At 41.2% G+C, this 19749-nt stretch overlaps 1 protein-coding gene across 2 annotated transcripts in view; it reads left to right on the top strand.

Moving 5' to 3' along the window:
- The first annotated feature begins 17167 nt into the window (after window positions 1-17167).
- CERKL (ceramide kinase like) overlaps window positions 17168-19749 on the top strand; it is a 128836-nt gene continuing 126254 nt past the window's right edge. For both annotated transcript variants that reach the window (XM_065931875.1, XM_065931876.1), the window contains exon 1: window positions 17168-17476. In XM_065931875.1, the coding sequence (XP_065787947.1) occupies window positions 17239-17476 (238 nt within the window). In that variant the 5' untranslated portion in view covers window positions 17168-17238. The remainder of the gene's footprint in view (window positions 17477-19749) is intronic.

Here is a 19749-nt window from a genome sequence, read left to right as displayed (position 1 = left end):
TTTCAGCCTAGGAGACCATGAAGTGGACATTCAGATCTTATGTGATCTATTCAGCAGCACAGTTTCACCTATAATGAAAATTAGACTTCTTCATGCAAACTAAAAACTGTTGCTGTAATGAACAGAAGAAATAAGAGGATGCTGTATTAAGAATTTCCGCTTTTAAAACAGCAAGCATCGAAATCTGTGGATTGTTTTTTGTAAGGTAGGAATGAAGACTCCAAATTAGGTTTGATATTGCCCCCCCACAGTTTTATATGTATAACTTCGTTCTAAGCTTAGAGATTCTTTCAGTCAGTCAAGGAGTAACTCACATGCCACCATCTTTTATTCAAAGGCAGGCACAGATGTTCCTTCTGCAGGGGAGGTTTTAATTTATGAAAATGATATTGTTTATGCATGAATGAACTGAATGCGCTCTGCATATACACAGTACTTCCATCTGATCAGAGAAATACCCCAGAACCAGTGCCAATGTCAGAAACATATTCTACAAATTTACTCACTTAAATGTTTAATGAATATTTGGAAGGCATTTTCAAACCACAAGAAACCCTTTCAATTATCTTTTTCTTTTCTTTTGGAATTGCTAGGCATATTTAAAAGAGACTTTTAAAGTTTTCATAATTGGCCAATGCCTATATCTAGAAAAGAAAATGTTTTACTAAGTGAAAAGAGACCAAAAAGAAGAAACATCGGCAACTATAGCTTCATTGGGGAAAACATTTCTTTTAGTGTTGATATATATGTGTGCTTACCAGTAGTATTTAGGGTTCTGGGTGTTTGCTTATCTTGAATAATTACTATTCCCATCAAATAAGATGTTTAGATCTACTTATTTAGTGTGAAAATGCTCTGATGAGTTATTTCCAGAATAAGGTGGTGTTTAAAATCAGTAGACTATTCCATAGTTGGAGATGAAATATTTTAAGTAAATACTTTAACAGAATTCCTTTTGACCAGAACACTGCATAACTTAGATTTCATTTACATCGTCAATGACAAATACAGTATGATCTATCTACTTTTACTCTTAAAAAGACAATAGAATATAAATTAAAATAGAGGCATATCTTAGGAATGTTCTACTAAGTTTAGGTTTATAATATGTTATAGAAAATAATATTAAAGTGAATCATAAGCCTTATAATTTATTAATCTTAAAAAAACTGTTTTCACAGTTGAAAGTCTATAATTCTTACAAAATTAATGCATTTCTGAAAGAAGCTAGCAATTACTAAAATGATACATGGATCATTAGCTAACAGTTTGAACCAAGCTGTTTTACTTCTATAATTAAACAAGAGATTTAAAGTGAAAATATCTATTAAACAATTAATAAAACTAGATTTCAAAACATAGGCTGATTTCATTCTAATGGGAATCACATAATAGAGCTATTTCTTAAACCACTCTAAAATCTCCTCTTTTCCTTTTCTACCACCATTACTTATTTCCTGAAAGCCATCTAAATAAAATCTTTAATTCCAGGGTCTGATAAAGAATAAAAGAGCCAATGCAGCATCTTGTGGAACACCAGGACCGAGAACTCTTGTTGTTACCATGCACAGAGGCGTTCTGGCATCAGATGCATAGTGATTTGTATGGTGGCATAATCACTGGCTCCTGGCCAGGCATTATGTTTCAGAGGACACCATTGTCAAGAACCATTCAACTAGAAATCTGCACTGTATGCACTCAAAAGTTGAGATCATCTGCCTTCCTATGTCAGGAAGAATTCTGTGCTGGCAATTGACTCATGGACTCTCTTCACACACACGAACATTTGGTTCAATGGCTCTGATGGAATTAGCTGTGTAACCAAACTAGTGGCATCAACAAGACAAGACAGCAGCCTCTGGGGACTTCTGTTCAAGTTGCTAACCTTCAAATATCTTAAAATGCAGAGTATCATGTTAATCCTGGACTAAATCTTCAGATACATTAAATGTGATTTGGCTATCTCAACAGTATTGTGCTAATTGCCCAGCTAACTTAGAGATAGGTGGATAGTGACAGTAACCATTTTTATGAATCCCCAGGTATGGAGTAATCTAGAGGGGCTGGATTGTGAAATGACATCTAGAGATAAGAGTAAATTTAATCTCTCATTCTTGAGGTAACTTGGTAACTTTGTTGTTTAGTCGCCAAGTCGAGTCCAACTCTTTTGCAACCCCATGGACTGTAGCCCACTAGGCTCCTCTATCTATGGATTTCCCAGGCAAGGATATGGGATTGGGTTGCCATTTCCTTCTCCAGGGCTTCCCAACCCAGGGAACAAACCTGCATCTCCTGCATTGGCAGGCGGATTCTTGACCACTGAGGCCATCTGGGAAGGCCTAAACTAAGTTGGTGACTGACTTTACTGTTAATAAGACTAAAAGCTAACTCTGCTTTGTGCTTTGATGTCGTAAGGAATGACCCGCAGTCACAAGAAAGCCTTCCCATACTTATTAGATAAGTGCTAAGTGTTTTTCATTCATTCCCATATTTCATCATCAGAGTAGCCCTGTATCTTATTTCACAGATGGAGAAATGTTGAGAAGCTGGGAAATGTAGATATTTCATTACTGATTTCCTTCCTTCCTTCAGGTTCTAACTCAGAAGCAACTTTCCTCAAGTTCTTCCTGGTTCCCATTTAAAGTAGCAGCCAACCAAACCAAAATCATTGTTTTCAACTTCATCAAAATGACTACTATGTGGCCCCTCCTGTTTTTCAGAGCATTTATCCATCTGATGTTATCTTGCTTATTTTTAAATTATCTACCTCTCTCAGTAGAATGTGGGCTTCACAAGAAAATGAACCCTATCTGATTTGTTTGTTGCTGTTTCTCTGGTGCTTAGAAGACCCACAGGTCCTCAATAAATATGAACAAATCAAGTTATACTAATCTGATGCCAAAACCTTAACCACTATGCTACAAATTAAGTCAGTTGAGAATGGAGAGCGCTACAGATAATTCTCATCCCAGTGAAAGTTATAAGCATTAATTCTACAAAGAGAGAACAATTGAAATTAATTTTCTATGACACCATGGCACCAAACTCCCCCCACCCCGCCCCTTCTGAGCATTAGTGATCATGAATTACCAGGAATCTTTTCTTTTTATGGATATTGATTGGTTAAATATAATTTGGATCGGAATAAAAGGAGACCTAAAATGTTACAAGCTCTGTCCAGATCATGCCATTTTTTTGTTTGTTTGTTTAAAAACATTAAGAACTCGAAAGCATGCTACTTTCCCCCTTTCTGTTCACCATTCTTTCAGCAATAGTTCTTGATTTATTACTTGTGTTATGTAAAATTGCCCCAAACTTCCTTATCATCACTGAAGAGTTTAGATTACAGCAGATCAGGATCTAATCCATCATGAATATGTACTCCGACAGTGAGTTTGAGAAGCTGAGTAGCTTTTGACAAATTAAAAATAAGCTACACAGAGGCAGATGATGGGACAGAAATAGAAATCCACAATGAAAAGGAGTGCTTTATGGTCACAACAGTTGTTGGTTAAATTCATCTTTCTCTAATGTATCAAACAGATTAGAAATGCCGTAAGTTCATGAGGAATATGATTTTCCTTGTCAATACAACACAATTAAGGGAAAACAGAGTTATTATTTTCAGCAACATTGGGTGGTCACATTAATACTACACATGAATTATTAGGAGAACTGTTTAGGAAGCAGAAAAAATGGAAGAATCAGTATTCTTGGAAGGTGATTTAGTATAAAATCACTGAAAACTGAAGAATAGTGTTCTTTAAAATAATCATATACAGAATGCTCTACTGATTGAGATAAATATTGCTGAATTATCTAAACTATAATATCTACTTCAAAATGTTTATTGTATAAATTTAGCACATCAATAAGATTTCTTTAGTGTTTTCTCCAGGTGATGTCGGTTATGACGTCCATGAAAGGGAATGGCCATGAATGAAAAAACGGTGAATTCCTTACTGCTAGTGTCACTACGGAGAAGGCACTGGCACCCCACTCCAGTCCTCTTGCCTGGAAAATCCCATGGATGGAGGAGCCTGGTGGGCTGCAGTCCATGGGGTCGCTAAGAGTCGGGCACAACTGAGAAAGGACTTCACTTTCACGTTTCACTTTCATGCACTGGAGAAGGAAATGGCAACTCACTCCGGTATTCTTGCCTGGAGAATCCCAGGGATGGGGGAGCCTGGTGGGCTGCCGTCTATGGGGTCGCTCAGAGTCGGACACGACCGAAGTGACTTAGCAGCAGCAGCAGCAGTGTCACTGATGATTGCAGTCCTTGTCTACTCATGGCAGGGAATTATACATTTATAATCTGTGATATGTTGCAAGTATGGGGCCAAGAAATGTTCATATCCAAGAACTGAGTGGAAAATATACTAGAATTCTAAAAGGAGTCTTGGGATAATCTCACTTGCCATTGCTAGATAACTGAATAATTTTCAGCAAATGATTAAATATACAATAAACAGTAGCAAAATGCACACAAGATACAACTAGAATCTAAGTATGGATATTTACTTAAATTATTTTTACTGAAAGAATTCCTTAGTTAACGCAGGCAAGCCTACTTATTTAGATATTTTGAAATCCCAACATATGATTTTTGGATAAAGAAACTCTTAATGTTTATTTGACTCTGACGAGCTTATTAGAAATGTTAAATAAAGAGAGATTTTGTTCCTCAAGATTTCACTTTTAATTAACTAAAAATGCATTTATATTACTTAAAAATATATTGTTAAGGAAAGAAATATATGCTGTACTGAGTTCAGTAATGCCCTCCCTCCACTCCCCAAAATTCATGCCCAGCCAGAACCTCATAATGTGATCCTACTTGGAATAGGGTTCAAATAATACATCTTAAGATGTAGTTAAGATGAGGTCATACTGGATTAGAGTAATCCTTATAAGAAGGGGACTGTTGTCCTTGTGAGGAGAGACAGAACGTACAGACAATGCAAGGGGAGAACAGAGATGTAGGCAGAGATTAGAGTGACAGGTCCCTATGCCAAGGGAGAATTGTTAGAATTGCCAGCAACCACCAGAATCTATGAAAAAGGCGCGGAACAGATTTCCCCTCTGAGACGCCAGGAAGGAACCAAGCCCGCAGACACCTCGATTTGGGACTTCTTCTCTCCAGAAGTGTACATGATACATTTATGTTGTTTCAGGCCACCCCAGTTTGTAATCATTTGCTATGGTGCTTCTAGGAAACTAATACATAAGTCTACAATGAATTGATATGTTAACTATACATAAATATAGAAGAATTCATTTAAAATCTTATAAAATTTTACCATGAAGTTTTAATGACATAATATATAACTACCAACATATTTTTAGTTAGTGCCAGGTTTGGTATTTAAACAAGCTGACAAATAGTAGCTATTTAATAAGCATCTGAATTATGTAAAAGTTTTATTGTTTTTTATTCATTTGAATTAACTTAAGCTGACATCCAGATTTAGTGAAGTGTGAACAGACATCCAATAAACTAAGAGGGATTTTGTCTAAAAGCCTTATTGTAGAATGCATAAAAGTATAGACTAGACTATAAACTTATTAATTCTTCATGTGAAAAATGCCATATTTATTCTCTAGGCAGGGCAGTATGTATACTAAGAAATAGACCTCTGAAAAAACAAACATAGCATTTTCCTTGGGTTCATCGATATGCATTCAACACACAATTTTATGACCTGTAAAATTACATAATTAAAGAAAATGACTGTGGTCCAAGTGAATGTAAGTACCAGGACTTCTAAAAGCTCTCTCTCTTCTAGGTTATATAGGGTTATATATATGACTGTTTTGGGGAACTTAAAACCCTGCAACTAAGATGCCAACCTTAGTTATATAGGACTATACATCTTGTTGTCTGACTGTTTGATTTCTCAAAATACCAGTTAGTGATTGTTTCTTCTGAAGGTATTCAATCAATCAGAAGTTTTAGATTACATAGATCTGGGACCCTATCTTGTTTTTAAAGTTTTTTGTTTTTGAACTGTTGATACTTGTGTCTCTTATGCTTAATTCTTGTTTCAGTTTCCTGCTCACCCTCATGCAGACATGAGTAAGAAATACACCTTCATTGTTTTAAGCCTCCAAATTCTTTCAAACCACGTTGCAACTGTGCTTCTGCTGACTGATAAAGATGTTAACTTCTTAAGGTAACATGACATGCAAGACGAGTTTACTGTGACTGGAAAAGAGAAACCTCCCCAGTTTATGTGGGGAGTAGCAGTGGAGATACACGCTCCTCTTCTGACAAATGTGGTATTTGGATTAGAGGTCTGGCGTGCAGCAGCCGTTTGGCTGTTTGGAAGAGGAGAGTGGTGTAGATGGACAAATATGGAGCAGAGAATGATATATTACAGAAGGCAGAGGGAAGAAGAGCAGAGGAACTGGTTTTTGCAGTGTATGATTTGAGCCACTGGATCAGTTCTCTTCATAATCTATCCCCCACCTCTCTAATTAGGCTTTATTTATTTATTTTTTTAAACCGGTTTGAATTGGGTTTTCTGTCACATAGGGAGAACTGCTTGATACAAAAGGGATTGTGATTTTGTTGTTGCTTGGTCTTTTTTATACATAAAGATGGAGAAAACTGCATATAGTAAAGATGAAATTGATTAAGATGTGAGCTGTGGGTGTGTCTGATGGAGGAAGTTGCTAGGCAGATTGGAGGGAAGAATGTCTGGAACACAAACAATTCTTTTGGGCAACAGAGATACCTTTTTCTAGAGACAAGTCAGGGTGGAGAAAGAGAATTCCAGGACTTAGGATTAGAGAGTATGGGAGTTTTATTCTTACCAGGTTCTTTCATGTGAAGATGGAGGCATGATTACATGCTAAGTGAGAGGGAGTTGAATGAGAAAAACTGAAGGTTTAGAGCAGCTTCTCCAGGAGTAAGGAGAATGAGCTCCATGAACATTGGTCAATCGTAGCATAGTAGGACTTAGAGCCAAGCACAGTTTGAGGTCTGTAATACTGTAGTAGGTTGAGATAGCCTTAACCCACAAGCTTCAGGGGAAATCTCTCAATAGACCATACTTCAGAGTGGAAACAGAAGATAGTTGCAGGTTTTCCTGCATTTGGATAAAAGAGGTGGAGGTGCTGTTAAGGGAGAAGTTGACATTATGTACCATGGAGCCCAGGAGAGCAAAGAGTGAATCCATCGGGTAGATGGGCAAAGATGGCCCCAACACTTCTGTAATGGCTTGGAAGTAGGAAGAACACCAGGTGACTTTGTGGATATGGCTGAGGAGATTTTTGGCAGAATATTGTTAAGTACCAGTTGGCTTCTTTTAAGGTTTTGCAAGGGAGTAAATAAGTCAGTGTAATTTAGAGGAATTAAAGAAGGTGCAGGGCAGATACTCTGGCTTAAAAAAAAAAAAAATCCAAAGCAAAAAATGTCCTCAAAGCAAAGATAAAATGTAGGCTGCTTGCAGTTAAACATGCTCTCAGGTCAAGCTGCAATCAAGCCTGTAGCTAGAAGACAGTTTACTTGGACAAAAGTACTTCTAAGAACATTAAGTAGTGTACCCTAATCCCCTGGATTGGTGTCCAAAGTACAGAGGGGCCGATCTTGAAGAGATTTCTGGGAATGGCTTTTGTATAATATGACCTAATATATATATAAACTTCATAAGTATTTTCCTTTTTTTGCATAAAAGAGTTTGTGTCAAAGTATAACTAAAGCAGTTCTATCCACTTGAACTAAGAGAGACAGAAAGAGTTCAAAATTAAAAGCAGCCTCTGGACCTCCAAGTTTTAATGGGTAGTAAAAGGCTGAAAAACTACTCAACTGTTACCATGGGCCATTTTTTTGTTGAAAAGCAGGGAGGGCAGAACCAAAAGCCCAGAGTCTGGAGCTAAGAGCTATTCATTAGGGTAACTATTTATTAGGGGACCACTCCTAGGGAGCAGTACTGGATGCAAGATAAGGAATGTTCTCTTTCTCAAAGTGTTGGGAACTAATGACCCATGAAAGTGAAAGTGAAGTCGCTCAGTCATGTCCGACTCTTTGTGACTCTGTGGATTGTAGCCTACCAGGCTCCTCCGTCCATGGGATTCTCCAGGCAAGAATACTGGAGTGGGTTGCCATTGCCTTCTCCAGGGGATCTTCCTGACCCAGGGATCAAACCCAGGTCTTCCGCATTGGAGACAGATGCTTTGGAATTCAGAATTGCTGTGGACCAGAGACTGTGATTTGCTTTCTGGATTCCCCCCCCCCCCCCCCTTTTGAGCATCTATTGTAGTTATCCTCTGCCTGTCTCATCATTGTATGTTGACATGTGTGGGAAGATAACATACTTTCAGTTTCCAGATTTCCAGAATAAGAGAAGCACACCCAAAGAACCTCATCTATGAGATCCTCGACTTTGCCTCTGATTTTGTAATAAGGTGAGATTTTGAGGGGTCTTGAAAGGGAATGAGTGCATTTTACCTACAGAGGGGGTGTTAACCACTGTGGCCAGAGGGATGACTGTGTCGGGCTGTCTGCTAAGGTGATTTCTGCCCCAATATACATGCTCTTTTAAATATAACTCCCATCAAACGGCATGCTCTATTTCCCTTTCTCTTAATGACTACCTTTGATGGACAGCAAGTGGCAAAAGTGATGCTATGTTAGTCCAGGTCTAGGTCTTAAAAGACCTGGAAGCTTCTGGTTTTGCTCTTTTGGGATACAGCCTCACTTCAGAAAGCTCAGAAAACATGACTGAATGACAAGAAACCAAATGGAAAGCGTTAGGTCCAGGAAGGCTCCGGCCCTTCCAGCTGTCTCGGCTGAGATGTCAGAAAGGCGACTGAAGCCATCGTGGGTGTTTCAGCCTCAGCTGAACTTCCCGTGAAATGCAGGTGCATCCAGGGGGTACTCCATGGAGCAGCAGGCCTGCCTAGCAGCCAACTCAATCACAGGAAAAAATAATCAATCATTGCTTCAAGTCAGTAAGTGGTGTGGGTTGAGTTGTCTTGTTAGGCATAAATGTCTGGAAGAAAAAAGAAGACGTGACACTGCTAGTTGCCAAGTCAATAGCCATCCACAGCTTCTTCTAGGCCGTAAACACTTTCCCCAGTCTCTCCAGAAGCTACAGCTCAGGCATATTGTCTAGTTCTAGTCGATGATATTGAGAGGAAATTTATTGGGTGGGATTTTGGAAAAGATTTTCTTCCCTAATAGAAATAGGACTGCATAAATAGAAACTGCCTTTGCCACTTCTGCATTTTGGGGAGATAAAATCATGCAGCTGTCTTGGAGCCACCAGTGAAGTCCTTGTTGATACCTGGGCATAGCAAAATAGAAAGTTGAAAAGCCACTGATTTATTTTTTGTTGTTGTTTTTTAATTGACAATAGTTAATTTGTTACATTGTGGTAGTTTCAGGTGTATGGTAATCTTTTTCAGATTCCATTATAGGTTATTATAAGATATTGAATATAGGTCCCTGTGCTATACAATAAATGCTTGTTGTTTATCTATTTTATATATAGTAGTAAAGTGAAGAGGAACTGAAGAGCTTCTTGATGAAAGTGAAAGAAGAGTTTTAAGCTGGCTTAAAACTTAACATTCAAAACACTAATATCATGGCATCCAGTCCCATCACTTCATGGCAAATAGATGGGGAAGCAATGGAAAGAGTGACAGACTTTATTTTCTTGGGCTCCAAAATCACTGCAGATGGTGACTGTAGCCATAAAATTAAAAGACTCCTTGGAAGAAAAGCTATGAAAAACCTAGACAGCATATTCAAAAACAGAGACATTACTTTGCTGACAAAGGTCAGCATAGTCAAAGCTATGGTTTTTCCAGTAGTCATGTATGGGTGTGAGTGTTGAACTATAAAGAAAGCTGAGCGCCAAAGAATTGATGCTTTTGAACTGTGGTGTTGGAGAAGACTCTAGAGAGTCCCATGGACTGCAAGGAGACCCAACCAGTCCGTCCTAAAGGAAATCAGTCCTGCATATTCACTGGAAGGACTGATACTGAAGCTGAAACTCCAATACTTTGGGCCACCTGATGCAAAGAACTGACTCATTGGAAAAGACCCTGATGCTTGAAAGATTGAAGTCAGGAGGAGAAGGGACAACAGAAGATGAGATGGTTGGATGGCATCACCTGCTCAATGGACATGAGTTTAAGCAAGCTCTGGGAGTTGGCGATGGACAGGGAAGCCTGGCGTGCTGCAGTCCATGGGGTCGCAAAGAGTCAGACACGACTGAGCGACTGAACTGAACTGATGTAGCTATTAATCCCATATTCATATTCCTCCTTTATCCCTCCCCCTTTCCTCCTGGTAACCATAAGTTTGTTTTCTATGTCTGTGAGTCTGTTTCTGTTTTGTAATAAGTTCATTCATATTATTCTTTTTAGATTATATACATAAGTGCTATACTATAATATTTGTCTTTCTCTACCTGACTTTACTTACTATGATAATCTGTAGGTTCATCATTGCTGCTACAAATGGCATTATTTCATTCTTTTTTAAGGCTGAATAATATTACATTGTGTATATATGCCACATCTTCTTTATCCATTCATCTGTCCATGAACATTTAGGTTGCTTCTGTGTCTATTTTTAGACATTCATCTAATGCTTCCGTTGCTATTTTTAGGTCATTGGGGTGCATGCATGTTTTCAAATTAGAGTTTTTGTCCTTCCTGGATATATGCCCAGGAGTGAGATTGCAGGATCATATGTCAACTCTATTTTTAGTTTTTAAGGAAACTCCATAGTGTTCTTCATAATGGCTGCACCAGTTTACATTCCTTCAACAGTGTAGGAGGGTTCCTTTTCCACATGCCCTCCCAAGTATTTATTATTTGTATACCTTTTGATGATGGCTATTCTGACCTTGTGAGGTGATACTTCATTGTAGTTTTGATTTGCATTTCTCTGATAATTAGTGATGTTGAGCATCTTTTCATGTGCCACTTGGGCATCTATGTGTCTTTGAAGAAATGTCTATTTAGGTCTGCCCATTTTTTGATTGAGCTATTATTATTATTATTGATTTTGAGTTGTATGAGCTATTTGTATATTTTGGAGATTAAGTTCTTATAAACAGCATTATTTATAAATATTTTCTCATATTCTATGGGTTGTCTTTTCATTTTGTTTATGGTTTCCTTTGCTGTGCAAAAGTTTATAAGTTTGCTTCGGTCTCGCTTGTTAAAAAGCCCTCAATTTCTTTTCCTTTGCCACTTTATTTTTTAATTAAAGGACAATTGCTTTGCAGAATTTTGTTGTTTTATGTCAAACATCAACAAGGGCACCCATGTCCCCTCCCTCCCAAACCTGCCTCCCATCTCCCTCCCCACCCCACCCTTCTAGATTGTCACAGAGCCCCTGTTTGAGTTCCCTGAGTCATAGAGCAAGTTCCCGTTGGCTATCTATTCTACATATGGTATTGTAAGTTTCCATGTTACTCTCTCTATGCATCTCTCCCTCCTCCCCTCCCACTGTGTCCATAGGTCTGTTCTCTAGGTCTGTTTCTCCACTGGTGCCCTGCAAATAAATTCCTCAGTACCATCTTTCTAGATTTCATATATATGTGTCACTATATGATATTTATATTTCTTTTCCTGACTTACTTCACTCTGTGTAATAGACTCTAGGTTCATCCATCTCATTAGAACTGAGTCAAATGCATTCATTCCTTTTGATGGCTGAGTAATATTCCATTGTATATATGTATCACAGCTTCTTTATCAATTCATCTGTCGATGGACATATAGGTTGCTTCCATGTTCTATTTACTGTTGTAAATAGTGCTGCAGTGAACATTGGGATACATGTATCTTTTTCAGTTTTGGTTTCCTCAGGGTATATACCTCGGAGTGGGATTGCTGGGTCATATGGTGGTTTTATTCCTAATTTTTAAATGAATTTCCATACTGTCTTCCATAGTGGCTGTATCATTTACATTCCTACCAGCAATGCAAGAGGGTTCCCTTTTCTCCACACTCTCTCTAGCACTTATTGTTTGTAGACGTTTTGATGATGTCCATTCTGACTGGTGTGAAGTGGTATCTCATTGTGGTTTTAATTTGCATTTCTCTAATAATGAGCCACCTTGAGCATCTTTTCATGTGTTTGTTAGCCATCTGTATGTCTTCTTTGGAGAAATGTCTGTTTAGGTCTTTTCCCCACTTTTTGATTGGGTTGTTTGTTTTTCTTATATCAAGTTGTATAAGCTGCTTGTATATTTTGGAAATTAGTTCTTAGTTGTTTCCTTTGCTATTATTTCCACCCATTCTGAGGGTTGTTTTTCACATTGTTTGTAGTTTCCTTTGCTGTGAAAAAGCTTTTAAGTTTAATTAGGCCCCACTTATTTATTTTTGTTTTTATTTCCATTACTCTAGGAGGTAGGTCATATAAGATCTTGCTTTGATTTATGTCATCAAGTGTTCTGGCTATATTTTCCTCTAAGAATTTTATATTTTCTGACATTTAGGTCTTTAATCCACTTTGAGTTTATCTTTGTGTATGGCATTAGGAAGTTTTCTGACTTCATCTTTTGTGTGTAGCTGTCCAGTTTTCCCAGCACCACTTATTGAAGAGCCTATCTTTGCCCAATCATATATTCTTGCCTCCTTTGTCAAAAATAAGGTACCCATAGGTGTGTGGGTTTATCTCTGAGCTCTCTATCTTGTTCTGTTGCTGTATATTTCTGTTTTTGTGCCAGTACCACAGTGTCTTGATGACTGTAGCTTTGTAGTATAGTCTGAAGTCAGGAAGGTTGATTCCTCCAGCTCCATCTTCTTTCTCAAGACTGAAAAAGTCCTTGATTTCTTAATGGGCAACCTAGAACAGCCTGACTCTGGACCTTTGCTTATGTGATATATAAGATTGTATTTTGAAAACAATTTTAGCTGGATGTTCCATTACTTGTAAATGACAGACAAATGGACAAACCTGTGGTGAAAAGAGCTGAAGTGAAGAGCAGGACAAGCAAGAAGGAACTCACTGGTTATCCCAGTATTGTCCACGTGTCAAAAACACACAGAATCACCTGTGTCTGCTTAAAACACATGTTTCTGGCAATAGTTCAGTTACAGATTCAAAAATCTCAGAGCATCAGTAGGGGGTACAGACTGAGAGTTTTCATTTAAAACATACCAAAGATTGTCGCTTCCCTGGTGGCTCAGTGGTAAAGAATCTCCCTGCCAATGCAGGAGACACAGGCTTGATCCCCGGGCCAGAAAGATTCCCCTGGACCCTGGAGAAGGAAATGGCAACCCTCTCCAGTATTCTTGCCTGGGAAACCCTATGGATAGAGGCGCCTGGTGGGCTACAGTCCATGAGGTTGCAGAAGAGTCGAACATAACTTAGCAACTAAACAACAAAGATTCTTTTTTTTTTAGCAACAGAGATTCTTAAGCATATCCAAGTTTGAAAAGAACAAGAGTCCATGTTCCTGAAGAGTGCCTTTTGAGTTTCAATAAGTTCTACAAGGTTCAGAGGTTGTTCTTAGAACAAGAATGTTTAAGAACATCCTGGGCAACAGAGGACACCATAGGCTGTTGGGATTAGCTGTCATGGCAATGTGTTCAAAATGGTGATGGAAAATGGTGTAAAAATCAAAGGCAGTGAACCCAGTACCAAAACGTTTGATACCTATGGGTAAGCGGTCTGAAAGCAGTGGGCTATTTTCAATAGTGAGAAGGGATGTTGCCTCCTCTGTATCATGCCTTTTTCACAATTGTAATAGTGTGAGTTCTAGAGAGTGAGGATAGATTTCTGATTTAAATTGTTTGTTTATTTGTATATCTAGTTATATCTAATTTAAGATCGATTCTGCTACAGAACTGCCAGCAGTTACTGTGAGAATGTTATACGTTTTCTATTTGGTGGCAGTCCAGGTGGCACTAGTGGTAAAGAACCCGCCTGCAAAGCAGGACTTAAGAGACATAGGTTCAATCCCTGGGTTGGGAAGATCCCCTGGAGAAGGAAATTGCAACCCACTCCAGTATTCTTTCTTGGAGAACCCCACGGACAGAGGAGCCAGGTGAGATACAGTCCATGGTGTCACAAAGAGTTGGACACGACTAAAGTGACAGCACATTCCAAATTGCTCCAAGTTTATGAATGTTCGAACCTACCTGTTAGTTCGGTCTCTCAGCCATGTCTGACTCTTTGTGACCCCATGGACTGCAGCACACCAGACTTCCCTGTCCATCACCATGTCCATCGAGTCATTGAGGCCATCCAACCATCTCATCCTCTGTCGTCCCCTTCTCCTCCTGCCTTCAATCTTTCCCAACATCAGGGTCTTTTCCAATGAGTCAGTTCTTTGCATCAGGTGGCCAAAGTATTGGAGTTTCAGCTTCAGCATCAGTCCTTCCAATGAATATTCAGGACTGATTTCCTTTAGGACTGACTGGTTGGATCTGCTTGCAGTCCAAGGGACTCTCTAGAGTCTTCTCCAACACCACAGTTCCAAAGCATCAATTCTTTGGTGCTCAGCTTTCTTTGTTGAGGGACTTTCAAAACTTGAGGGAAAGGGAAGACATAAGACATAAATGTGTTATTTATTGTTTACCAGGAAGCTAGAGATTACATGGTCATTGTCATCCTATAATTGTTTGAGATGGGTTCTAAAACACAGCTAGCAATTCATTCTAAGCAGAATTTCAATGTGAGTTAAAAAAAAAAAAAAAACTGGCACATGAAGAAAATGTGATATTCTGACTTGGTGGGATTGTACACGTTTTTCTGTTTTCTGTGTGCTTCTTGCAGGGACATGTGGCCCTCTACCTTTTAGGCAGCAGGAGCCCGAGTAGCGGGAACATTCTGACAAAGTCTCCACTCAGCATGAGAGGGAAGCAGTCCCCTTGACAGTGTGACAATGTGCTCAGTTAGCTCAGAAATGATTGAGAGACGGACACAACTGAAGCTCACTTCATCCAAAATATATGCTGACTCGAAGAAATGAAATACACCTTAAAGTTTTCTTTATTTTTCTCACCACAAAGAGAGGAAACATGGATGAAGTCAAGGATTTTGAGGACAGTATTTGCTGAGATTTGGAACATTTTGGGAGAAACAGGTTTGTGATAGAAAATCACATCTGGTTTTAGACATTATACTTCAGATGCTTGTTCAACAGCCAACTAGCAAAGGTAGACAGTTGGATATGGCATCTGAAGTTCAGGGAACTGGTTGGGGGTGACCACATCACTCGAGGAGCACTGAATAGTATGTAAAGCCATGGTATTGAGGCTGGTGTAGATGGATCCTATGGCTAGATCCCTGGAAGGGAACAGTCCATCAAAGGAAGAGAATGGGACACAACCAGTACTTTCATCCTGAAGAAAGGCAAAGCCAATGTTACTGGCTGCCTGGTCTGACAGAAGCTTGAAAAATGGCAATTTGCCTCTTCAAAGGCCCTAAGAAGTAGCCACTGCCTTCAGTGAGCTTTTAAAATGCCAAGGAGCTCTAATTGTGTTGATTTCCTGACAGCTGTGAATACAAGATGCTGACTCCAGAATTGCAACTCACTCTGTCGAAGGCACTAGCCTTCCCCACTGACGAGTGCTGAGCTAAGCCGCCTGTAGGCTGCGTGGGGCCGAGCGGCAGCTGCACCTACTCCAAGAAACAGCTCGCTGCCATTAGATCAACTGAGGCTCTCCCCGCTTTGCCTGGAAGCTTGGGTATGTGTGTTCCGAGCATTAAACAGTAAGAGTCCTAGCTTAACTGGCACACAGAAGCTTTGTATCTGAAAGGGATTTGGCTAGGTCTGTGGTCTCCATCCTCCGGTGTTTGAAATCTAAGTTTGAGCAGGGAACTTTGAGAAGCTCCTCCTGCTACCATTAGCTTCTGTCTGACTTTGCCGCCTGCTGAGGCCCAAGGGGAGAATGAGAAGCAACTGCCTTTCAGAAGTCGCTGGTTAGGCACCAGCACGATGGAGCTAGATTCACCACTCACTCAATGAATTTAACTTCCTCTCCCCAGCTTTTCCTCAATACAGTTATTCGGATGGTATCTATTTATTTGTGTGTATTTCTATATATCTAGACTGGCCTGCTGATTTACTTTCCACTCTCCTCCTCTTGCGGAGAATTCCCTTTCCCCCTGTCTCACCATCACAAGTTGTCATTTCCTATTAATACACTGCTTAGTACTGATACTAAGCTCTGGCTGAACACAGCAGTCATCTGGAGAGCTTTAAAAACTCCTGAAGTCTTGTCCCATCCCCAGAGATTACAATTTCATTGTCTTCGAGTGTAGCCTGGGTATCTGGACTTTAAAAATCTCCCCAGGTAACTCTGATGTGCAGTCATGATTGAGAACCACAGACCAGTAGCCTCTCCGCTTTCCAAATTAACAGCAAACGTCATGAATCTCAGTTATCGTGAAATAGTGCCCCCGTCATTTCCAGGTAACGCCGTATTGCAGCAGTAGCCTTTAGAAGAACAAGCCCCGATGCTTGTCATCTCTCTTCCGGGAGGGTTAGATCCAGGCAGAGACAAGGCTGCAGAGATATCCTGGGGGAAAGTGGGACCCTTAATACTTACTTTTATAGATGCATCTTCCTTTCACATTAAATTTGTTAGAACGAAATTTTGTCTATTTGAACCAGGGACTTATCTTTGGCTTTCTTTCAGGGTTTTGGGGATTGAGTTTTCTATTACCAGCTGCATATAGATCAGCTAACTCCTGAGGACATGCAAGCGTGGTTATCAAGCACGACCTCTGCATTCCAGCGGAGCCCGCGGAAAACCAGGTGGAAAAACAGAGGGCTATGTCCTTGCAATTCTAAGTGTGTTCCGAGGGTCCGCAGCATCACCTGGGAGCTTCCTAAAAACGGCGTCGGGGACCTAGCCCCAGACCAATTCAGTAAGAATCTGCATTTTAACAAGATGCCCGGGGCCGGGGCCGGGGCCGGGAGTAGGCTAATCCACCTTTGAGAAGCGCCGGCCTATGCTTTGGCGGGTACGCGCAAAATCTCGAGGAACTCTAGGGACTAGGCGGAGGGAGCCACTTCTTCCTGTTCCAGGACTGGGGTCCCTTCTAGTGAGTCGCGGCGGCGGAGGCTGGCGGGCCCAGGCGCCGGTCTAGGTCAGGGCGGCCCCGCCTGCCCGCCCCGCCTCCCTCCCGGGTTTCTGCCCCGCGCGCGGTTGCTGTGGCAGCGCGGGACGCCGCCGGAACCGCAGCGGCCGCGGTCTCCACCTCCTCCCTCGGAGGCCTCCCCGGGACCCCAGCTCGGGCCCTGCACGCGCCCCGCCATGCCGCGGGGGAGGCGCGGGCGCCGGGTGAGCGCCCTGGAGGGCGGCCGGGAGGAGGAGGCGCCCCCGGCGGCGGGTGCCTTGCCGTCGGCGCAGTGGGCGTCCGGGCAGCAGCCCGAGGCGGCGGCCGAGCTGGTTCTGCTCCGGGGCATCTTCGAGATCGGGAGGGACAGCTGCGACGTGGTGCTGAGCGAGCGGGCCCTGAGGTGGCAGCCCATCCGCCCCGAGCGTCTCACAGGTGCGTGGCGCCTTCTCCTCCTCCTCCCGGCGCCGTCCCTCCGCCTCCCGCAAGCTCCTCCTCTGTCCCAGCGGGCGACCGCGTCCCCAAGCCGCCACCTCCTCCCTCCAGACCCGGGGAGCCCGAGCCGCCCCCGGGGCCTCTGCCTGCCCGCTCCTGCCGCCTGGGGTGCGGTCCCGGGACCCACGTCACACTCCGCCCCCCTCCGCCGAGCCCCCCAAAGGGCGCTGTTTTCCAAACGCGGGAAGGTCACCCCCTGCTCCCCTCCGCTTACGGCGACGCTGCAAGCAGAAGCGTTTTAGAGTATACCCTACACGTGGGTTCCGAATGCAACTTTCGTTTTGCTGACTTCTGAAAATTTCACCTGAGTTTTTGGTCCCTCTGGACTTTTCCATCCCTCACATTCCTTGCCGTTGTCTCGAATCAAGTCCAAGTTCTAGAAGTTTTTGGTGTTTAATGTGGACTTTGGAATCATCGTGTTGTTTAGGAGTATTTGCCTTTTGACCTAAAACTGTTTAGAGAGTGTTACAATTCTGTACAATAGAAGTATTTCAAGACAGTCTGGAGATGATGTAGGGGAAACCTTGGGATATAGTAAACATTTCTTCTAAATGGTAACTCAGGAAATTAAAAAAAAAAAAATGCCGTCCCCTTGTTTCCTTTGTTGGAAAACAAGCCACAATGTGCTTTTACCTTAAAGACTAAAGAAACGTCACTATTTTACAGTTCCTTGTACAAAAACCTAGCAAAATGGACTAGTCAGGGCCTCTCATTCTGATGGGCAGTTTCTGCTGCACTTGAGGTGCTCGCCTCGCTTCAGTTCAGTCGCTCAGTCGTGTCCAAATCTTTACGACCCCTCGGACTGCGGCACGCTCGGCCTCCCTGTCCATCGCCAACTCTCGGAGCTTACTCAAACTTATGTCCATTGAGTCGGTGATGCCATCCAGCCATCTCATCCTCTGTCGTCCCCTTCTCCTCCTGCCTTCAATCTTTCCCAGCATCAGGGTCTTTTTCAAATGAGTCAGTTATTTGCATCAGGTGGCCAAAGTATTGGGAGTTTCAACTTCAGCATCAGTCCTTCCAATGAATATTCAGGACTGATTTCCTTTAGGATGGACTGGGTGGATCTCCTTGATGTCCAAGGGACTCTCAAGAGTCTTCTCCAACACCATAGTTCAAAAGCTTCGGTGCTCAGCTTTTTTTATAGTCCAACTCTCACATCCATACATGACTACTGGAAAAACCACAGCTTTGACTAGTTGGACCTTTGTTGGCAAAGGAGTGTCTCTGCTTTTTAATATGCTGTCTAGGTTGGCCATAACTTTTCTTCCAAGGAGCAAGTGTCTTTTAATTTCATGACTGCAGTCACCATTTGCAGTGATTTTGGAATCCCCCAAAAGAAAGTCTACCACTGTTTCCCCATCTATTTGTCATAAAGTAATGGGACCAGATGCCATCATCTTAACTGAAACTGCCTTTGATTTTAATTTAAAATGTTTGCAGGTGTGTTGAAAAGCAAGGTGGGGTATTTTCTACATCTTTGAGTTAAAAACTAGGGATATGGGCATAGAATTCTGTTTAAGTCTGTTCGAATTTGGGGGCCATAGAAGTTTACCATTAGAGCTTAAATTGGTCTACATGGGTCTTTTAAACCTACGATGAAGCTGAAATACTATAGGAATAAAGTGAGACATTGCGAAATGAGGTATTCAAATCTGTGTTGCAATAGTGGTACGTGAAAAGTCAAATGATGGTATGAAGCAGTAAAATGCTCTTTTATATACTCAGTGCTGGTGGAGGAAAAGTAGGCTGAATTAGTATTCCTGGCTGTTTAAAAGACATCTGGACAGTTATAACTCTAAAGGTTGCAAGTGTTGATCTTTGATTTTGACCTAGAACATGTTGGTTTTCTTTGCCTTCATTTAGATGTACCACCTTTTCTTTGTAACTAATACCTAGTATGCAAATATCACTCGGAGGCCCTGAATATTGGAGGTCCAAAAGCTTAGCACCTTAGCACTTATATTTTAGGAGAAACTAATTATTAAACCTTTATTTTACTTAGTAAAATAAGAGTGGGAAAAGTTTAAAAAAAAGGTTAAGAGATATGTTTAAATGTGAGAAATATTCTCTGTTGTGGAATTAGCCTAGTTGGGTGTGGTGGAAGACAAGTAAAATTGATTCAGGAAATGGAGGAAAACTACAGCCATATCTGGAAGGAGATGGTGTGGGAGGACATTGGGGGAGATCATGTCCCTTGCTGGCCAGTGCCT

This window comes from Muntiacus reevesi, chromosome 3, assembly GCF_963930625.1.
Source record: "Muntiacus reevesi chromosome 3, mMunRee1.1, whole genome shotgun sequence".
Lineage (NCBI taxonomy): Eukaryota > Metazoa > Chordata > Mammalia > Artiodactyla > Cervidae > Muntiacus > Muntiacus reevesi.
Note: the sequence above shows the minus strand (reverse complement) of the source record. Positions and strands in the feature narration are given on the sequence as shown.